A 22,185-nucleotide genomic window follows, 5' to 3' on the forward strand; every position below is an offset into this window, starting at 1 on the left:
GCCCCCAGGCGGCCATTGCTCCATTTAGTGCTAGGCTCTGTCTGTTGGCCGACCGGCCAGGAAGCTCTGGCATTTTGGTTCTTTGATTGCTGCTTGGATAGCTCCATGCTGAACTCTCAGGGCTTTGCAATGACAGTAAATCATCCTCAGATGAACCTGTGATTAATACGGTCTCAACCCATGTGTTTTGAAAAATTGTAAAACCGAATATACTTTCAAAACCTTGTGCTACTTAGAAATGGGGCGGGAGAGCAAGGAAATCTTCCATCTCCTTTGAATGTGTGAGGAAGCCGTGTAGTGTAACCTATCAGGAACATAACAGGTAACTTATAGACAATAGATTCAAAACAGCATTAGACAATAGTAAAACTACAGAGACATACAGGGGGAATCATGAGCGATCCTGACAACCTATTAACAGGAGGTCATATTTAGAGAGCAGGGGGACCCCCAGAGTGGAGCAGGTGGACAGGAGGAGACTTGTATCCCAACCCTGGAGACTCCCAGATCCCCACCAAGGACTTTCAGTACAGGCACCAAGGACTGCATCCCAACTGCCAAAGAGACCACGGGGAACTGGAATGCCTTTAGAGGCCAAGAACTCAGAGGACATTCCCTCCCCCCGCCTTGGACCTACTACACGGGATGAAAGAAGCCTGAATTCTTCCTCGTAGGATCCAAGCCGGGAACAACAGCCAGGAACCCTGAGTGGTCCTCAGAATCAGGACAATAAACTTCCTTCTGGACTAGGGAGAGGAGCTTTCTCTGGTCCTTACTTAGTTCCAACTTTGGGTCCCCACCCTCTCTGCAATGACCATCAGGGTCACTCCAGAGCCCCCCCCAAACACACACACACACACTCACACTCACACTCACAAATCAGAATGGATAGGCAGAGAACAACAAGGAAAGCTTGGTCAGCGTGGACTCACACATACCTTACTAGGTAGGACACAGAGTAAGTACTCCTCACCAAGGTATTGAGGAATTCTCTGCACACCCCTCCTAAAACTGTTTTGCACCTCAATTGTTGAAATGTCATTGAAGTAGTCACAGGAGGTTGTTAAGAACTTGCATTTAATTTTAACATATTGTTAAAATATGTCAATACTATGTCAATTAATGCCATAACGTTATATATTGTTGCTGATGTTATGTTGGGGCTTTTAATTGATCAGGATTTTACTCTTTTGGCTCTACCTTCAGACCAGAGAAGGTCTCCCCAAGAAGCCGTTGAACTTATCTGGACAATAAGATGCTGGACTCTATGCTTGGTATATGCCTGCAATGAAGGAATCTCAACTGAACTTGAACTGTGGTTACACAAAAAGGTGGAGGAATCCACCATGGGGGGAGGGCTGGGGAGGGGTTGGGGGAATCCCAGTACCTATAAAACTGTGTCACATAATACAATGTAATTAATTTTTTAAAAATTGTTTTTAAAAAAAGTGAATTAATCAGCCCGGCATGGTAGCCTAGTAGCTAAAGTCCTCACTTTGAATGCGCTGGGATCCCATGTGGACACTGGTTCTAATCCCGGTGGCCCCGATTCCCATCCAGCTCCCTGCTTGTGGTCCAGGAAAGCAGTCAAGGATGACCCAAAGCCTTGGGACCCTGCACCCACGTGGGAGACCCAGAAGAACCTGGCTTCGGATCAACTCAACTCCGGTCGTAGGAGCTGCTCGGGGAGTGAATCGGCAGACAGAAGATCTTTCTCTCTGTCTCTCCTCCTCTCTGTATATCTGCATTTCCAATAAAAATAAATAAGTCTTTTTTAAAAAACTGAATTAATCATTGTATTTACTTATTTGAAAGGCAGAGAGAAAGAGAAACGCCTTCCCTTCACTGGTACCTCCCCAGATGCCTTTCATGGCTAGGAGTCCAGGGCCCCATCTTGGGTTTCCCACCTACCACAGCAAGACCCCAAGCCCCCGACATTGGCCCTGCCCCCAGGGTACACATGTTTTGGATGGGGACACTGGGCACCAACCCAGAGAACTTGCTGTGGCACACGGGTATGCTGGGCCTGCAGGTCTGACCCTTAAGGCTTCCAGTTTACCATGAGTTTTCTGGGGCGCGACCCCACTGTCAACAGGGGAGCATGCATGGTATGCGTCAGATGCTGTTGTGTGCCGCACAGTTGTTGTCCTGTGCTGGCCTGTCCTGTGTCCCCGTGTGAGGTCCCCTCTCTGACCCACACTAGAATGACTGGATGGAATGGACGGAGTGATAGAAACCCAAGTTTGAGGAAGACTTGGGGCCAGCGCTGTGGCACAGCAACGCTGTGTGGGCCCCAGCTCAAGTCTCAGTTGCTCCACTTCCAGTCCAGCTCTGTGCTGTTGCACCCGGAAAAGCAGCGAAGATGGCCCAGGTGCCCACACAGGACACCGGACGCAGAGTTGCTGCCTCTGAGGCCTAGCCCTGACTGCTGCAGCCATCTGAGGAGTGAACAGTGCGGGGTCTTTTCTCTCATGCTCTGCCTTTTAAACCAGTAAATAAGCAGATCTTTAAAAACAGAAGGAAGAGGGGTTGCCTTCCAGGGGCCAGCTCTGTCCCTTCGCAAAGGCAAGGCTTGCTGTGCTCAGGAGCCGGTAAGTTGACACAGACCCAAGGGTCTTGGCCTGTGTGTAATCCATAGTCATTTTTCTGAACGTGGGCTTCAGAGGGCCGTTCCAGGCGCAGACGCCAAGGCCCAGCTGTGACAACCAGGTCAGAGGGCACTGCTCTGGCCCCTTGTGCACAGGGACCTTTCCCTGCCTGCCTGGTCTTGAACTTCCTTGTGAGGAGGCCTGTGGCTGAGCACAGCACCCTGCAGCGGCCCCAGGCAGGCCAAGGATTCCAGAGCGGCAGCCTGCCTCCCCAGCCCCCACTCTGTGCTGGGACTCACTCAGTCCCCACCCAAGAGAGTACGGCCCTAAGCAGGGAACCCTCAGTCACCCCACAGCCAAGGGGAGTCCTGTGAGGCCCCAGGCTGAGCCGCTCCAGCAAGGTTCGGCCCAAGAGCCCAGCCTGCCCGTGTCTGTGATATGTCCCCTCCTCTCTGCCTCTACAGCAGGGGCAGGCCGCGCAGCAAGAATCCCGGCACTGTCCCATGGGTCACGCAGAGGACACGGGGCGGGGAGCCCGGGCAGGGGATGCCGGGTGGGAAGCCCTGACCTTCCGGGGCCCAGCGATCAGCGACCTTGGCAGCACCAGTGAGGCAAGGCTGGGAGCTGAGCACTCAGCTCGCCCCTTGCCACCAGGACCCGGCCCCTTGCCCCAGTCCTCCCCGCGCTAGCAGCCAGGCGCACCAGCTAGGTGCCAGGCTCCAACCACAGACCCAGCGGTTTCCACTCCACAGCCCCTCTGGGACACCCCAGCAGACCCAGACGGGGCAGATAGGGCGTGGCCTGTACCCCTGCTGGGACCACCCCCCACCTGGAACCAGAATCCTGTGTCCCAGCTGCTTCCTGCACTCGCCCACAGATGTCGGGAGCTATCTTCGTGCCTCTGGAAGGGCTGAGTGCCCTGGATGTGGCCAGCGGCCACCTGCTCATGTGCCCGCTGTGCCACACGCAGTACGAGCGCCCCTGCCTATTGGACTGTTTCCATGACTTCTGTGCTAGCTGCTTGCGTGGCTGCACCACCGATGGCTGCCTCACCTGCCCGCTGTGCCAGTGAGTGCCCAGAGGCTGGGGGTTGGATCTACCTGGGCAAGCAGGGTGAGCCTGGGACCATGCAGGCGCCTGTTGGGAGGGCTGTGCCTTGTGCAGTTCCTGCAGACCCCCAGCCAGAACCACCCATTCCCCAGATTAACCTAACTGAAGCCAGGAAAGGGGTCTTCAGGGAGCCAGCGTGGGCATCTTTCCAGAGGTCAGGACATTCCCATGCGTGGCTGGGGGTGGTTTCAGGAGTCTAGGATTCACTGTTTTGGGGTGTCCTTGAAGTTGCCCTTGGCGGGGAGAAGTGTGGTGGGGGGAGAAGGTGTCTGCTCTCCCAGGGTTGCCCATCCTGGGGGAGGGCGGAGTGGGCTGTGTTATTAATAGCAGACCCCAGGCCGCACAGGACCTCCAACACCGTTATTTTTAGCTCCAGCCTGGAATGTGAGGCTGAGGCTCAGGAGCCTCCACCCCCACCCCAGGGAAGGTGCCTGGACTTTGCTGCCACCTCTCCACAGACACCAGACACTGGTGAAGGGGGCCAGTGGGCTCCCACCGCTGGACCGGCTGTTGCAGTTCCTGGTGGACAGCTCGGGGGATGGCGTGGAGGCCGTGCACTGTGCCAACTGTGACCTGGAGTGCAGCAAGCAGGCAGCGGCATGGGGCTGGGGCTGGGGGTTCGGGGCCGGGAGCCGCCAGGGATGCCAGACCAAGGTGGCCGCCCTGAGGCGACTTGGACATCCCCACGTGTGGGCACCATTACAAGGGTGGGAGATTCAAGTACAGCTCCCTGGTGGCCATTCCGTGTGGTGCGGTGGGGTCTTGCTGGCCTGCACCTCCAAGTGGAGCTGGAGACTAACTCCAGCTCACTCACCAGCTTGGGCTGAGGCCGGACTGGGGCTGGGGTGTCTGGTGCTCTCTGTGGGGGCAGGAAGGGGGGGCTGTTTTGCAAACGTTGTATTTTCCCTCCATGCTCACTCGTGGAAGTGGATGTCCACGTCCAAGCCCCAGGTACCTAGTCTCCAAGCCTCCTCGACCTTGTGCTGAACCATCCAGCCAAGCAAGAGTGTGGCTTGCGCGCTAGCCGCCACGGGCTGCTGCGGCCCTGAGCCCGTGTGCGCTCTGCCCGCAGGACGCCGAGACCACCTACTTCTGCAACACGTGCGGGCAGCCCCTGTGCGCGCGCTGCCGCGACGAGACGCACAGAGCTCGCATGTTCGCGCGCCACGACATCGTAGCCCTGGGCCAACGCAGCCGCGATGTACTCCAGCAGTGCCGTGAGCGCCCTGGGCCAGGCGCAGGGGTGTGGGGTGGAGAGGGGTTGGGCAGCAGAGCCTGAGCTCTTACCGCCGCTCCCCTCTGCCGCAGCGATGCACGCTGAACCCTACCTCATGTTTTCCACGGACAAGAAGTCACTGCTGTGCATCCGTTGCTTCCGGGACATGCAAGGGTCAGTCAGCAGAGGGGGCGAGAGGCGAGCATGCTTGGGGGCGTCCTCTAGCCTCTCAGCTCACCCATCAAGTCCCCATAGGGAGAGCAGGGCCCATTGTGTGGACCTGGAGTCGGCCTACGTGCAGGGCTGTGAGCGCCTGGAGCAGGCGGTGCTGGTAAGGCACGGGGGCTTTGGCTTGGGGGGCGTGGGAGACCTCAGCTCTCTCCTCCTGAGTCTGCTCTGCCCCCAGGCCGTGAAGGCCCTGCAGGCGGCCACGCGGGAGGCCATCGCACTGCTGCACACCATGGTGGAGGAGGTGCGTGGCAGCGCAGCTGAGGAGGAGGCCGCCATCCACGCGCTCTTCGGCAGCATGCAGGTGAGGGCTGGCCGAGGTTGGGACCCCTCCATCCCCCCTCCGTCCCCGCAGCCTCCACCTCCTGGACAGGTGCCCCTGCGCAGCTCGCAGGGGGCCCACCCTCTTCCTGGGGGCTGCTGAACCTCGAGGTGGGGGAGGTGACATGTCAGGTGAGGGTACCTGGGCTCCGGGATGTGGGTCAGCAGCCACCTCTCTCCCAGGAAAGACTGGCCGAGAGGAAGGCCCTGCTGCTGCAGGCGGTGCAGAGGTAAGTGCAGCCCAGGCCCGCCCTGCCCCGACCCTGGCCCTCCACCAGGGGGAGGCCGGCAAGAGGGAACAGGGAGGAGACTCGGTCCTGTCCCCAGGCCCCCAGAAGTGGGTGGGCAGCCCTCCCCTTTGGTGACCTGGCAGCCCGCCCCTCCGCAGCCAATATGAAGAGAAGGACAAGGCCTTCAAGGAGCAGCTCTCCCACTTGGCCACCCTCCTGCCCACCCTGCAGGTAAGGGGAGGCAAGGCTGGGCCCCCACCGGCAGGACTCTTCCTCCCCTGGCCAGGCCCTGAGCAGCGTCCCATCCACAGATCCACCTGCTCATCTGCTCCACCTTCCTTCGCTTGGCCAACAAGGCTGAGTTTCTGGACCTGGGCTATGTGAGTCAGGCCTTGTCTCCCGGGAGCCCCACCCTGCCCGGGGAAGCCACCTGCCGGGCTAGCCCTAGTCTCTAGGCTCCTCTTTCCCTCCTCCGTCTCATCATGTACACACATGGGGGGCGGGGCACTGCAGTCGCAGCTGACGCTGGGTTCGGCCCCTGTTCCTGGACATGGGGGCGCGGACAGGAGTCTCAGGACACCTGGGACTGGCGCTGGGGCCTCCGGGCCTCCACCACCCCCGCCTGTCCCCGCCATCCCCACCTGTCCCCGCCGTGCCCTCTCCCTCACCGGCCTGCGCCCTCGGCCACAACAGGAACTGATGGAGCGCCTGCAGCGCGTGGTCACGGGGCCACACCGCCTAAGGCCAGCACAGAGCAGCAAGGTGGGCGCGCGGCGGGAGCTCAGGGCTGGGAGGAACCCCGCGGGCCAAGGGTCCCCCCACCTCACGCCGCGTCCCGCCACCCAGATCACCAGCGACTACCGCGCCGAGTTCGCGCGCTGCCTGGAGCCGCTTCTGCAGCTGGGGCCGCGCGGAGCGGCGGGCGCGCCGGGTGGCGCCAACACGTAAGCAGCGACCCAGGACAGGGCGGGCTGGCATGAGAACCCCCCAACCGGGTGGGCCGGCACGTCAAGGGGTCAGAGCCTGCCGGAGAGGCCGGGCCGCCCTTCACGGCTCAGCCGCTTGCCGCGCCTTGTGTTCGCGTTCTGGCCACCGACACCTGCTAGGAGGTCGGGGACGTCAGGGTAGGACGGGGAGCTGCCCCTAACCATTGCTGCAGCCGCCCTACCCGTCAGCGCTTCTGTTTGCGCTGGAGTCGGGAGAGAGGTTGACCCCGGCAAGCGTGCGCCCGCGCTGGGGTCCCAGGTGCCAAAAGACTGGGTGTCAGGTAAACCCAACCCAGCTGTCCTTAAGTGTGGCCTGGAAGGCTGGGGGGCGGGCAAGCACCGCCCATTCCCAGCCACACTGGCTGTTTTCCTAGGTTGGGAGGAGGCTCAAGCCCCAAGGTGCTGATAACAGCCAGCTGTCCCTCCCCGGGGAGAAAGCTGTCCAGGTCACCAGTGCCAAAGCCCACACTGCACCGCTCCGTGAGCACCAAGGCCCTGCTGGCCGAGGATATGCCCTTCGCGGAGCACTGCCGCCACTATGAGGAAGCCTACCGGGTGAGAGGCCTGAGCCCCTGCAGGGTGGGAGACACCCCTCCCCTGCTCCCCGAGGTCCGGCCTTAACTGGACACCCTGGAATGGCCACTGGGTGCAGAGCCTACAGGGGGAGGTACAGAATCTGAAGGACCAGGCCCAGGAGCTGCACCGGGACCTCACCAAGCACCACTCACTCATCAAAGCCGAGATCATGGCCGACATCCTGCAGCGGTCGCTGCAGCTGGACGCCAGGATCGCCTCGGAGTACACTTCCACGGAGGGCATGCGAGCCATTTTCCAGGAGGTAGCCCTCCCCTCCACCACCCATGACTGCAGCAGGAAGCGGGCGGACGGTGGGGCCAGAGGGCAAGGCTGGGCGCTCCAGCTTCTGTGTGCCTGGGAGCCTAGGAACCACATGGACCTGCCTGGGGTGCTGGGCTGGGCTCTGTGCGGCTGCAGCCAGGAGCCCCAACTTCTCTGTTTCAGGTTTGGGAGGAATGCTATCAGCGGGTAGCCAATGAGCAAGAGATTTATGAAGGTCCCAGCAGCTCACTGCCAAGTGATACCCCCGTCCCATCCTGGGCTAACGCACATGCTAACCCCATACAAACCCCAAATCCCTCCCCTGCCCCCTGGTAGCACTTGGGTGCATCCAAGGCCGGGAGCCCGGGAGTCGAATACCCTCTCCCTTGCCCTGTGGTTGGAGGTGGTCACTGGGACAGCCCAGGGCTTCCGCCGGTGGGGGCTTACAGGTCAGTTTGGGTGTTCAATGGAACCCAGCCCCAGTCTGGTCTCGGCCCCACAGCCCAGCTCCAGGAACTCCTCCAGCTAAGGCAGGAGAATGCCTGCTTGGCCACCATCACCAAACAGATCACGCCTTATGTCCGTTCCATCGCCAAGGTGAAAGAACGGCTGGAGCCCAGGTGAGGGGCCCCTCAGCAGGTGCGGCGGGAAGGGGAGTTGGGCTGGGGTGGACCAGGCAGGGATAACCACCTGCGAAGACCAGGTCACACGAGCAGGCTGCTTGCAGCTTCGGCTGCCATACCACCTCCAGGCCGCAGGCGGCACTTGCTTTTATTAATTATTTTAAAGATTTATTTATTTTATTACAAAGTCAGATATACAAAGAGGAAGATCTTCCATCTGATGATTCACTCCCCAGGTGACCGCAACGGCTAGTGCTGTGCCGATCCAAACCCGGGAACCAGGAACCTCTTCCAGGTCTCCCACGCGGTGCAGGGTCCCAAGGCTTTGGACTGTCCTTGACTGCTTTCCCAGGCCACAAGCAGGGAGCTGGATGGGAAGTGGAGCAGCCAGGATTAGAACCGGCGCCCATATGGGGTCCCGGGGCGTTCAAGGCGAGGACTTTAGCCGCTAGGCCACGCCGCCGGGACTTTTATTAATTTTTTAAAGATTGATTTGTTCAGAAGGAGAGAGGGAGAGTGCACTGCCATTCCATCCAGATACCTGCAATTGCTAGGGTTGGGCCAGGACAGCCAGGAGGCGGGGTCTCAGTCCAGATCGGCCATGTCGGTAGGAGGGAGCGCAGTCCTTGAACCATCACCTTCCCAGGCGGGATCAGCGCTGGGACTCCAAGGCGGGCTCTATGACATGGGATCCAGTCTTCCCCAAATGCCCGCTCCCAGAAGGCGTTTCCTGGGGTGTCTGAGGATCCCAGGCAGGACACGGAGCAGGGAGATGTGCTCACCAGCGCCTGTGCGCTTAGGACCAGCCTGGGCTGGCAGCACACCCAGACAGACAGACAGGCATTGCAGGACAGAGGGATCGTCAGCATGACCCACATTGCCCCTCTGGGATATGGGCGGTGTCCGCACCGCAGTGGGGGACAGAGGGCGAGTTTGGGCCACCTTCAGCCCCGCTTTCATACTTGACCAAGTGGCCCAGCGAGCATCCGGCTCTGCTTCCGTTGGCTTCCAGGGCCGTCGGTTAGGCTGTGCCCTCTGGTGGTACGGCCCTGGCTCTCAGCTTGTCCTGTCTCCAGCTCTGGTCCTCACGGGCCAGTGGTCTTCAGCGCCCCACATTTTAGGAACATCTTTCCTCGTCCCTGTCCCATCCTAACCTGGAGGGCTCTGCCTCCTTTTTCTTTAGATTTATCTGAAAGATTTACAGAGAAAGGGCTGGGGTGGGGAGACAGAGAAGTCTTCTAGAAGGCGGGAGACTGGGTACTCTGTCCAGGTCTCCCACATGGGTGCAGGGGTTCGAGCCCTTGGGCCACCCTCGGCTGCTTTCCCAAGTGCATTAACAAGGAGTGCTAGTGTCATGGGTGGCAGCTTAACCCACTGTGACACAACGCCAGCCCCTTTTCTTGTTGTTTTAGCCAAGTTGTGAGTTTGGGGAAGAAGTGAACATGTGCCACAGAGTCAGGCAAGGCCCACCCCGGCCAAGCCCCCCTTCCCCTCACCTGTGCCCCCGAGGTTCAACTCACACTGCTTATGATTGTAACCAGGCCCCTGTGCCCTGGACCAAATGCTGTGACTCCTCCCCAGCACATTGCGAGGTGGACATTCAAAGTCGTTAACACCAGGTCCTGGATGAATCCACTTACAAACCCTCAGTGACAGGCCGTACCAGCTTTTGTGTGAGCAGTGAGGCCACGGGTGGGGCCACATGCTGGCCGCTGGCCATGGCAGGTGCATTCCTGTGGAGGCTGCTGCGTTCTGGTGCACACTCCCTCGCAGGGAGCACCTGTTTGACCCCTTCCTGCGTACACAGGAGTCAGCGTCCATGAACAGAGGAGCTCAGGATGGGGCTGCACGTGGGATGTGGGGTGGAGGGCCACCTGGGCTCCTCTTCATGCACCTGTTCCAGGGGTCTGCGCGGCTGCTGGGCCAGTGTTGATCCCGCCTCTGACCCCACCCGTCTGCTCAGCCCCAGTCCCTCCTTGGTTCTCCCAGGAGCCTGGCCACCACCCTCTCTTCCCCACACTGCTTTCATCTCTGGTGACTCTGCCTGTTTGGCTCACCCCTGCATGTCCGTGGGCAAAATCCAGATTTTTCCCCTCTCACTCCCCAGGTAGCCTCATGAAAGCAAACAGCCCCACCCATCTCCCCAGCACAGCACCTCCAAGCTCCAGGCTCACCTGCAGCTCCTTCCTCCTGGGCAGGGCCGGCACCCCTCCCCCTGCCCCGACGGGAGACTTCCCTGCAGACCAGTGGTCGGCCTCGCCCTCTCTGGGACATAAGGCCTGGGAGACAACCTGGGTTGCATCTTGCACCCCACCTCATCCCCAAATCCCAATGACCTTGCTCCCTCAGCCCACCCACTGGGGTCTCCTTTGCTCCCCTCCCAACTCATCTAAAGCACAGTGGCCCCTCAGCACGCCACACAGCCAGTGGTCTCTGCTGGCCTCCTGCCCACCACTGAGGAACCCAGCTGCCTTCAGGGACCCGTCCCTGCCTCCCTCTGATCATGTTGGTCCCAATACCACCCTGGTCACAGTGGCTTTGCCACTCCCCTGAAGGTCACCAGGTTCCTGCTTCTGGGCCGATCTGGAATGAACTTGCTTTTCTTTTTAAAAGATTTAGTTTGAAGGTAGATGAGACAGAAATATCTCCCCAAACCGGTTGCCACGGCTAGGGCTATGCCAGGCTGGAGCCAGGAACTCCTTCCAGGTGTCCAGCGTGGGTGAAGGGGCCCAAGGACTTGGGCCATCTTCCACTGCTTTCCCAGGCCATAGGCAGGGAGCTGGATTGCAGGTGCAATAGGCAAGAGCTGGAACTGGTGCCAGTGCTGCCACAGTGCCAGCCCTGGCCTGGATGTCCTTGCAGGGCCTCACTCCGTGTTGCAGGGCACCACCTGGGCCCACCATGCTGCATTCCCTTCCTCAGTCCCCCATCACAGGTCTCCCCCACACAGCATGTGGTTTCCAATGAGAGCAGGACCTGCGCCCTCTACCAGAGGCCTCGGCAAATATTCAGGAACGCGAAGGATAAAGTGTGTGGCGGGCCTTGGGCATCTGCTCCGGTTCGGTTTTGTGTGGAGGGAGCCCAGGGCCTCGCGACAGGCTGGGCTCATGGTTCCTGACTCCTGCACACACGCTCTCGTGCCCAGGTTCCAGGCACCTGCAGAAGAGGAGTCCGAAAATTCCCCAACTCCATATGACGACAGCAGGACCGGGGAGACCGCGGCCAGGTGAAGCAGGGCTCTGCACCTAAGGGCGCGAGGCCAGCCGAGCAGCCGTCTGAGACGGGGGACTGTGTGCTCGGCGTCGAGCGTGCCCGCACATTGCTGGCACTGCAGGTGTGGGGTGTGGGGCTCAGGGACGCTGCCTGTATGGGCACAAAGCGAGCTCAGGCCATCTCCCCCTTGGTTACCAGCTTGCTTCTTCCCAGCCCCACGGCCTTGGCAGAGTCGTGTTTGTGAAACAGATCCGAGAGGTCTTCAGCCGGTGACAAGTGACCACCAGGTGTGATGGGGACACACAAGACCTTCTCAGGATGGACGGCTGTGGTTGCCGCCTGAGCTCATGTTCCCAACATGCGACACTGCTCCCTCCCTTGGTGAAGTGGCTGAGGACGGGTTCCGGAGCTGCCCACCGGAGTCCGTGTCTGCAGACACTCGCCAGGGGGACGGACATGTGGAATCAGTGGTGTGACTGTCACAGACTCCTGTCAGTACTGCTGTTAGCTGCAGGCAGGGACGGGAGCCGCTAAGCAGCGTGAGGTCTGTGGACTGCCTGGAGTCGCAGCGTGGCAGGTGACAGGGGTCAGCCCTACCTTCCCCCGTGTGCCTCTCGCTTCAGCTGCTGCCACACACACACTGTCACAGAAGCTAAAGCACAGGGCACCTGAGCTGAAGACAAGGTCACCCACCAGGACCTCTTGATTCTGGATTCCTTGGGCAGGGATTAAATGGGCAGTAGCCAGACCAAGCAATTCCTCAGAAGAGCCCCCCAGGGACAAAGTAAGCCCATCGCAGACCCAGCTGGAGACACAGGGCCCATGTCCCCACAGAGCTTCCATCTTCGCCCAACAGGACCGGTCCCCAGTGGCTGGGTGGATTTCCAGAGCTTGAATGTCATGACAGGGAGCAAGGAGCGGCCACTCCTTGACCAGGTCAACCCCCGATCAGCTGCAGAACCCACGAACTCCGCCACGTTGTTCCAGATTCTATGGTTGGGCTGAGGTGTGCTGTTCCCTGCGACTACATGGTGTGACGCTTTGGTCCTTACTCAGTGTGAGAGGACTGCCCCCCTAGAGTTGACTTCATGGGCAAACATGCCCCCCTCAGGGCCCTCGGCCCTGCTGGTCTGGGTGTTAGTGTTAGAGGCGCGGCCAAGGTCAGGGCGCAGCACCCGCCTGGCCTGGCAGGAACCCGGTGTCTTGGTCATCCACTAGCAATCAGAGCATGACCACAAGGACAGAGTGCCAGGGCCGTCACCATCCTGCTTTGATGGAAGGCTGAAGACCACAGAGCCAACAGATGGCTCTGGTCACCTCCAGGGCAGACAGCAGAGTCCAGGCCAGGCCTTCCCCCCCGCTGCTTTAACCCAGTTAGTTGTCCATGACCACCCAAAAATCAGACGCTGGTGGACCTCGGGGGCAGAGGAAGTCACCGTTCTGGGCGGCATGGCCTCCTAGCTTCTCCACGCTCAGGCTGCTGTTCTGTGAAATCAAGGACAGTCTTATATAAAATTGACCATTGTTAAGATTGGTCACTATCTGTGCAAGAAAACCCCGTTTCAAATAGTCAAATAAACATTTTTCTGTGTGTAAAAAGTAGAATTACTCGGCTAAGTTACTCTCCCTGCGATGGCCAGGCTGCCCCTTTGCAGTGAGCCACAGGTGTCCCACCCCCGCCAGGAACTCTGAGGGCAGAATATGGGCAGGACGGAGCCCTCGGCTGGTAGAGGGACCCGCGTCTGAGCCTTCAGTGGCAGCTGCGGACCAAGGTTGGTAACCACAGAGGGAATACAGTGTGCTCTCTGGGCTCCAGGACCAGGCAGTGCATGCCACGAAAGGGCCAGCTGGCTGCCCTGGGTGCCTTGAATGCTCACAGGCTCCTGCCATGCCCTGCATTTTGGCACCATTCCAACGCAGCTTTGTTGATTCTGCAACCCATAGGAGGAGAAGTCTTTGAATGGATTAAAACAATTTTTTTAACATTTATTTTGTATTTGAAAGGCAGTTACAGACAGGAGAGACAGAAACATTTTCTATCCGCTGGTTCACTCCCCAGTGGCCACGGCGGCCAGAGCTGGGCTGGGCTGAATCCCAGGAATCTTCAGGGTCTCCCACATGGGTGCAGGCGCCAAGCACTTGGGCCATCCTCTGCTGCCTTCCAGGAACATGAGCAGGGACACAGCCGGTGCTCAGATGGGATTTTGGCACTTGCAGGTGAAGTGTTGGCCTGCTATACCACACCGCCAGCCCTGCAGGTGTCTTCATTAAGAAACTGACAGGGGGAGGGGCTGGCGCGATATCATAGTGGTTAAAATCCTCGCCTCGCACACCCGGGATCCTATATGGGCGCCAGTGCTAATCCCAGAGGCCCCGCTTCCCATCCAGCTCCCTGCTTGTGGCCTGGGAAAGCAGTCACGGACGGCCCAAAGCCTTGGGACCCTGCGCCCATGTGGGAGACCCGGAAGAACTGGCTTCGGATCGGCTCAGCCCCAGCCATCGCAGCCGCTTGGGGAGTGAATCATCGGACGGAAGATCTTCCTCTCTCTCTCTTCCTCTCTGTATATCCGCCTTTCCAATAAAAATAAACAAGTCTTAAAAGAAAGAAAGACACTGACAGGAAACATTTGCCAAGCCTTGACCTCATGAGGCTGATCGTGGCTGGGAGCCCGATTCGTGAACCATGCTCAGTGCCAGACCCCAGCGCTAAGGAGTTCATCTGTCATCCTTAAGTGTCTGCCGGGTCACTCGATCCCAAACTGTACAGGGTGGGAACAGTGCCACTTTCTTTACAGCAGAGCTGGCTGCAAGTCCCCCACCCCAGTCCAGCCCTTTCCTGGGCGCCTACGCTTTGACCAGCACCTCCAGCTGCACCACCCAGAGTGGGCCATCGTCAGCTGCTCCTGGTTCCCTGGGGGGACAAGGGAAGGACAATCCTACTTAGATGCCCTCTTCAAGGGGCCCCTGGTCTGAGGGACCCCGAGACCTGGGGAGGAGCTCCAGCAGCCAGCCACGCCAGCGGTGCCCACAGGCCCAGCCAGCCATACCCAGCCAGCGGTGCCCACAGGCCCAGCCAGCCACACCCAGCCAGCGGTGCCCACAGGCCCAGCCAGCCACACCCAGCCAGCGGTGCCCACAGGCCCAGCCAGCCACACCCAGCCAGCGGTGCCCACAGGCCCAGCCAGCCACACCCAGCCAGCGGTGCCCACAGGCCCAGCCAGCCACACCCAGCCAGCGGTGCCCACAGGCTCAGCAGTCTGGCCCCAGCTCCTGGTGCCCTGCGGGGGGCCCCACTCCCCAAGCCTTCAGGAAGGCCAACGGCTGGACATGTCTGTCTACTTCCCAAAGAGCAAGAGCCACACCTCGTCAGTGAGCCCTACAGAACCAAGACATTAATCAAGCCAGGAAAATCTAGAAATAAGTATATTTTCAAGTTGATAAAACGCTCTTTTGAAGATACATTTTAGGCATCGCACAGGTAAGTGAACCCACTGGAGTGTAATTCACTCAGCGCGGGTTTCACCTGCCACCCCTCCCCACAAGCACGCACACGGCCGCGTCCTCACAAAATCCCCGTGAGGTAGGAGGTGCCGACCCCACTCTGCGGGGAGGAGCGGTGGGGGTTACGACCGGAGTGGCCACACTGCTGCCTTCACAACGCCACCGCAACACGGTGCCTGCCCCAGCCACACCGAAAGCAGGCTTCGGCCTCTGGCGGCAGCTAGGCAAAGCCGCAGCGCCCCGCACTGACGGGCTCACAGCTGGTCACCTGCTCCGTGACAGAGTGTGGCTGCACAGGATCAACCCCTTGCAAAGTCTGTAACTCTGGGATCAGAACACCGAAAACAATCATTAAGTGACTTTATACCCAAACGCAAAATATGTAAGTTATGGTAAAGAAAATTTAAAAAAAAAATTAAATTAGAAAGACAGAAGCTGGAGAGTAGTGCTTCCCAGTGTCCTGCGGACAGCAGGGACATGGAGGGCACGTACCAGGAGAAGGACAAGTGACACAGCCCTGTGCCGGCTGCCACCAAGCCCGGGGGGGGGGCAGGAGACCGGCCCGGGGACGCCGATGGGACCTGCTACAGCCGGCCGCAGCGCCCAGAGGTGTCGATGCTTATTGCTCCAAACAGAGGCTGGGACTGGAGACGCCAAGTGAGTCCCCTGGGAATTCACATGGCTGTTTATAAAAAATAGATATGTAAATAAGGTTAAATACATGAAGAGCGAAAGCGCTGGATGAGGAAATTCTTTAGAACTGTGTGGCTGGTCATGCACTTAGGGACAGAGAGATTAAAGCTGTGCTGTTTGTGGCTGAAAGAAAGGTGGTGCACGCACCCTGTGTGCACCAACCACCCGTGACACCTACCCGCTGTGGGTGGGAGGCCTGCAGGTAGCCCACCTGGCCAGGCATCCGCGGGGCCGCACGGCTCACCCCTGGCGGGGCCCTGCTGCCTATGGCTGAGATGTGCTCGGTCCCCCTGGCAGCGACGTCCCACCTAGACTCAGTGCAGCACGGGTGGCTCCAGTGGGTCCGACGTTCTGGGCTCCAGGGAAGTCCCAGGAGAGAAGCTGGGGGCCGGGGCGGCGGGCCCCACCCGTCATAGCTCCACCTTGACGCCCTGTATGAAGGGCAGCCCGGTGGGCACCCTCCTCTTGTACTCCAGGTAGTCCTCGCCGAAAAAGTGGATGAGGGAGATCTCCTCTTCCTCCGTTCGGTCGCGGAAGAAGCGCCACACGGTCAGGGCGTAGACGACGCCACAGACGGGGTTACACAGCATCACCTGCAGGGCGACACCACGGGCAGGGCGCTGGACGGGGGCCACCCGACAGCGCAGCCTCACCACAGGCCCAAGCTCTTCCTCATGGCCGCTCCCCCGTACCAGGGAACAGCAACCATGGGGAGGCCATCCTCGGGTCAGGTCGAGGGCCACAGTCTAGGCGCCCACACAGACATGCTCACCGCCACTGCACACAGCCCACAGCTGCCCTGTCACCTCTCCCTGCCACTAGATTCAGGCCCTGAGGTCCCCAGACACTTCTTCCAGCAGGTTACCGCACACCCGGGACACTCCACTGCCTAAATCTTTGCACAGCAACACCTTGGCCCACCTCGGGTCCAATGTCTGCCTCTTGCCTCCGTCATTCGTGGGCTTTTCCGTTCTCTCTTATTCTTCTTTCAGATTTATTTGGAAGGCAGAGATGCAGCACAATCTTCTACCTGCTAGTTCACCCCTGAATTGTTGCCAATGGCCAGGGCTGAGCTGGGGCCATGAGAACTCCACCCGGGTCTCCCCTATGGACAGTTAGGGCTAGAGCTGAGGTTAGCACCTAGGCCATTCTGTACTGCTTTCCTGACCATTAGCAGGACGCTGGATCAAAAGTGGAGTAGCTGGGCCCAGCGTGGTAGCATAGTAGCTAAAGTCCTGGCCTTGAATGAGCTGGGATTCCATATGGGCTCCGGTTCTAACCGTGGCGGCCTAAAGCCTTGGAACCCGGCACCCGTGTGGGAGACCTAGAAGTTCCTGGCTTCGAATTGGCTGAGCCCCAGCCATCGCAGCCGTTTGAGGAGTGAATCATCAGACGAAAGATCTTCCTCTCTGTCTCTCCTCCTCTCTGTATGTCTGACTTTGCAATAAAAATAAATAAATAAATAAAAAGTCTTAAAAAACAAGTGGAGCCACTGTGAACTGAACCAGTGCTCATCCCGGACGCAGGTGCTGCAGGACATCTGCTTGCCCCGTGGGCTCTAGCATGGCCAGGAGCTCCGAGAGCCAGCATCCTCTGCTCGCGGGGGACTCACTGCCAGCCACTGCTGGCCTCCTGCATTGGTCCCTGTGGACGCATGTCCACTCCACAGGAGACACCCGCCACCACAGCTGGGCACGTGTTCTGACTCCTGAGTTCTGCCCTGACATGCACAGCACACCTGTGAGCTTGTGGGCTCAGCACCACTGGGCACTCAGCAGCGTGCCAAGGCGTGCAGAGCCAGCAGCTGCTTGGAGGCAGCACTAGTGTCCCCATGTGAATGTATGAGGGCAGGGAGGGCAGCGGGCAGGCGGCAGCTCAGTGTGTCACGAGCAGTACTGTAGGACAGAGAACAGTCCTGAGGCTGACGCAGCGGGCTCAACTGTCACCTGTAAAGCCAGCATTCTGCCTGAGCACGGGCTCAAATCGCAGCTGCTGTTTCCAATCCAGATCCCTGTTAACCTGCCTGAGAAGAGCCGCAGGAGGTGACCCACCACCAGCCATGTAGGAGACCCGGATGGAGTTCCTGGCCCCAGCCTAATGCACCCAGGAGGCATAATCATTGTGCCTTCCCAAACACACACACACTGTGCCCAGGGGACACAGTGCAAGCACTTGGGGCGTCACCCGATCCACCCAGGACCACCGTGACCCAAGGATGGCACTGCTAGCACAGGCCCTGCTGTTTTCATGAATGCCATCCATCCAAGGATGGCCACGATGTGGTCTATCACGCCCAGGAAGTCACGGCAATGCGTGCACCTGGTGCTCTGGGTGGATGTTCCCAGGTCAGTCCAGCCCCCAGCCCAGCCATCCTGGGAGCAGAGCCCATCAGGAAGCAGCTGTCAGGAAGCGAAGCCAGCCTACAGCCTGGGACTCAGCAAATCCCCGCAGCTCGCCTTCACCGCCACATGCCCTTGGCCTCCTTAGCACCGGCTGCGTGGCAGAGGGAGCCCCACCTCTCCTCAGCCCCCTGGGGCGCTCCAGATCAGAGTGAGAGAGGCAGGCAGGCCCCGAGTCCCCAGGAGTGTCCTGAAGCTCGTGAAGGGCACCCGTTCCGACCTTGACGGAGCTCTGGTGTGTGGGGGAAGCTGACCCAGTACCTGGGTTCCTATACTCCAGTAGAACCAGCCGACGTAGGAGGGGTGCCGGCACCAGGCGTATACCCCGCTCGTCACCAGCGTGTGGGTGTCTGACTTCTCGTTCTGCACCACGTGGTTGAAGTTGGAGCCGGCCGTGAACATGGCTGCTTTCCTCAGGCATTCTCCGAAGACCACCATGAGCAGCCCCGTGGCGCTGACCCAGGTCATCTGCTTCAGCTCTGCAGGACAGGGACACTGGGTCACACGGGGAGCTTAGGCCCCTGCCAGCACAGGTCCGGGTCTTCCCCATCACTGCCAGGCCCTGCCCTCCTGGAGCAGACAGCCCTCTGGCTCACACTCCGTGTCCCCTGTTTGCTGGTGGACAACAGGTGGTAGCTGGGCTGGGAGGTGCATGCTGGGAGCCGCGTACATCCACACCATGGGCTGTGGGAAGCCCCCGTTGCGAGTGGCTCCAGAGGCAGAGAGAGGGGTTTCCGTTCCTAAACTCCTGCCCGAGATGCCAGCGTGACAGCAGAGGTAAGCCCTGCTGTGGCTGCTGGAGGTGGACGGCCTCCCGGCCAGCGTGCTAACACCCGAGGTTAAAGCAGAGAGGGCAGCTTGCCCTCTGTTCACGGTCAGGGCTCAGCTTTTGCAAATGGCTTAGTGGGGATTAGGCCTGCGAGGTGAGCCCGGAGAGGGCAGGGCCGCTGACCTGGCCAGAAGATGTTTTCCAGCGTGAACTCTATCCAGGAGGACAGCGCTGCGACCGTGTACTCCAGACTGTGGTTCAGAAGGAAGGAGTCCAGGGACAGGCTCTTGGGGTTGTTGACGGCCGTCACCAAGTACTCCGAGTAGTGGAAGAGCGACAGAGAGCACACGTACCTGGTCAGGGAAGATGCGGGGAACGTGGGGAGAGGTCACGGGAGGCCAGACGCCCAGCCAGCCGTGAGCGAAGCACGCACTGGGGCTGGCCTACCTACACACAGGACCTGCGGTCGGCAGGTGCCCGGGCGTGCCCTCGCCTCCCAGGGCTGCAACAAGTGGGATTTTGAGGGTAGGGAAGCCTCGTAGAGTCCCCAACCAGAGGGACAAATCCAAGATAACATCAAGGGGACACGAAACTGAACAAAACGCAAACATTGGCAGTCACCAGGGAGCTGGCTCCACAGTGCCAGCACATAGGGCAATGCTCCCCAACGGGCAAGGCTTGGTCCAGGGGGCACTGAAACCACCCCGAGGTTAAAGTCATATGGTGACTGAGGGGGACCCACTCACTAGACTGGGAACCCACCAAGAACCGAGATGGGAGAGGGGCGTCGGGATGGGGCTGCCCCTTCGGGCCACAGAGGACCCCAGTGCCCACAACACTGCAGGTGGAGGAGGACGGCTGCCAGGGAGACGCAGTCCTGTCACCCACGCCCCTACAACAAGGCGTCCTTACCAACCAAAGTGGTTCCAAGATGACTGGCTAAAACTCAAGAGCACGCCGCAGCCGAAGACGAAGCCGAGGAAGCACGCCCGGATGGCGATCTGAAAGGCAGCCCGCAGGCAGGGCACTGACCGGCTGGCCACCCCCTGGGCAGGCAAGGCACTGACCGGCCGGCCTCCCCCTGGGCAGGCAGGGCACTGACCGGCCAGCCTCCCCCTGGGCAGGCAGGGCAGTGGGCAGCAGGCGGAGCCCATGTGCCAGGCAAGGGGTCTGCTTTCAGACTCCGCGCTGCCCGACCCCGCACCCACCTCCCGGGCCTAAGGTGACGGTCAGCCCGGGTCCAGTACTTCCTAGTGGCCGCCGCCACGAGCGGCTATCCTGCCCAGCCTGGACCCCAGACCGACCCCAGGCTGCGCGGCAGGTGGGTCCGCACCCCTCGACTTATGTAAAAAGCTCGCGGCTGCCACGGAACTCCCCGTCCACCGCAAGCCTGGCCCGCGGGAGGCCGGGCGCCGGGTCCCAGCCCCGACCCGCACCTGGTACCGCGTACCTGGTACCGCGGCGGCCGGTAGAGCAGCAGCAGCAGCGCGTTGAGCCCGGCCACGTAGAGCGCCAGCCCGGTGCGGCCCTGCAGGCCGGCGCGCGTGAGCAGCGGCAGCGCGAGCACCGAGGCGCCCAGCAGGAAGGTGGCGAGGCTGAGGCGCGCCTCGGAGCCCGGCGGAACCCGCGCCGCGCAGCCCGCCATGGCGCAGGGCGGCGGACGAGCGGGCGGCGGACGGCGGCCGCGCACACTGGAGCCCGGGCAGACCGCGCCTGCGCACGGCGCCGCCGACGCCAGCCGCGGAAGGGCAGCCGCCCGGAGCCGCGCGCCGCCGGCCTGTTCTCGCGAGAAGAGGGTGCGCGCCCGGCCCCGCCCCTTGGGGAACGGCCTCGCCCGGGCGGAGCGGCTGCGGAAATGGGGTCGCGGGCGCGCTGCGTTTCTGTCCTCAAGCACTTCGCAGTTAGAAACGACCCCCCGCTCACCTTGGGTCGTCCCCGCAGATGGGCGCAGCGGCCACCGAGTGCATTAGCCGGGAGTTGGAGGGGAAGCGGGGCAGCCAGGACTCGAACCGGCGGGCAGGTCGCGGAGGCGGGAAGGGAATGCTGGAGCTGCAAGGCAGCAGCTTCATGTACAGCGCCGGCATTTCAAGGATAAACTGCTCCTTGCTACGCGAGCTCTGAGAGCTGACGGAGGAGAAGGCCAGCAGGAAATGACTTTAAGCCCAGACTAGGATACTGGGCAAGGCATCTTCCCCTCCGCCCATCACCTTGTCCCTGGCCCAGCGTCCTCTCCCACCCTGCGGTGAGGTCGGGGCTGGACTCAGAAGGGGCCGACGATCGCTGTAGCGTAGTGGCTAAAGTCCTTGCCTTGCCCGTGCTGGGATCCCGTATGGGCGCTGGTTCATGTCCTGGCTGCTCCACTTCCCATCCAGCTCCCTGCTCGTGGTCTGGGAAAGCAGCAGAGGACGGCCTAAAGCCTTGGGACCCTCCAGTTCTACCACATGGGCTCAGGATCTCAAGGCCTTGGGCCGTTTTCCCAGGCCCCAAACAGGGAGCTGGATGGAAGCGGGGCTGCCGGGATTAGCACCTGTGCCCATATGGGATCCCTCACATGCAAGGCAAGGACTTAAGGCTTTAGGCTATCACTCCTGTTTCGAAATAAATCGTTAAAATTAAATTAAAAAGAAGGAGGGGCCGTGGCTCCGGAGTGCCATCGGCCAGGGCTGGAGGTACCACCGGGAGCTGCCGCAGGGACTGGCAAGTTGGTCAGTCTGTGCGCACATAGTCACGCCCCTGACTCAGACCCGCTGGAGGACACCCACACAACACCTTCCAACCCAGCAACCACACCCCAGCCCAAGCCGCCTACTTTAGGACCAGGAGGGAGAGCTACGCAGCCTGAGGTGTCTTCCCAGCCCTTTTCTTGTAAATGGTTTTGTGCCAGGTGCTTGGAGCCATGCACAAAGGCAGCACCCCTGGGGTCCTCCCCGCCCCCACAGCTGCCTCCAACCCCAGACCCCTGGGAGGCCCGAGAACCCCCCGCCGAAGCTGGGCTTTTCCCCACCTTCTTACTTGGCATGTCCGAATGAGGGACAGAGGGCAGGTAGCGGAGTGGTCAGGTGCATGCCAGGGGCCGTGAGTGGATCGTGCCACCTCCCGCGGCTGAAGGCATCCCACTGCCCTAAGTGTGAGCTAAGCCTGGCCCACGCAGAGGAGTCCAGCAACCCTGGCACGGTGTGTTTTAGGCTCTTGCCAGGCCTCTGCCCTGCCTGCGAGGGACCTGTGCAGTGTGGCTGCAGAGGTCCCCAGAAGGAATCCTGTTCTTGCCAAGACGTCCTCTCCCCTGCTTTGGCCACTGCAGACTGTCCCCTCACCCCTGAACCCCGGAAATGAGTGTGATTTATGAATACTACAGCCCAAAATGTACAAGCCGTGCACATACAAAGGGGCCGGGTAAATATTTAAAGACTAGAGCCGGTGGGGGAGAAGCACAGAAGGGGCGGGACAATGGGGGTCTCTCGGAATTCACTC

General features: G+C 60.4%; 2 protein-coding genes across 2 annotated transcripts; one reads left to right on the forward strand and one right to left on the reverse strand.

The window, feature by feature from the left end:
• The first annotated feature begins 3,465 nt into the window (after positions 1-3,465).
• Positions 3,466-11,385, forward strand: RNF207 (ring finger protein 207). The gene is made up of 16 exons (XM_040987649.1): positions 3,466-3,656; positions 4,157-4,289; positions 4,771-4,915; positions 5,007-5,088; positions 5,170-5,245; positions 5,321-5,446; positions 5,647-5,693; positions 5,852-5,924; positions 6,005-6,073; positions 6,387-6,455; positions 6,540-6,637; positions 7,054-7,234; positions 7,332-7,517; positions 7,700-7,751; positions 8,019-8,136; positions 11,285-11,385. The coding sequence occupies exons 1-16, from the start codon at positions 3,466-3,468 to the stop codon at positions 11,367-11,369; spliced, it is 1,731 nt and encodes a 576-aa protein (XP_040843583.1). The 3' UTR covers positions 11,370-11,385.
• Positions 11,386-14,762: 3,377 nt separating this feature from the next.
• Positions 14,763-20,429, reverse strand: ICMT (isoprenylcysteine carboxyl methyltransferase). The gene is made up of 5 exons (XM_040987825.1): positions 20,165-20,429; positions 19,627-19,715; positions 18,898-19,067; positions 18,207-18,424; positions 14,763-16,139 (listed from the first exon to the last, which is right to left on the reverse strand). Exons 1-5 carry the CDS (start codon positions 20,357-20,359, stop codon positions 15,957-15,959), a joined length of 855 nt encoding a protein of 284 aa, XP_040843759.1. The 5' UTR covers positions 20,360-20,429; the 3' UTR covers positions 14,763-15,956.
• Positions 20,430-22,185: the final 1,756 nt, after the last annotated feature.

Source organism: Ochotona curzoniae, unplaced genomic scaffold (genome assembly GCF_017591425.1).
Source record: "Ochotona curzoniae isolate NIBS_2020 unplaced genomic scaffold, NIBS_Ocur_1.0 contig_4792, whole genome shotgun sequence".
In the NCBI taxonomy this organism is placed as follows: Eukaryota; Metazoa; Chordata; class Mammalia; order Lagomorpha; family Ochotonidae; genus Ochotona; species Ochotona curzoniae.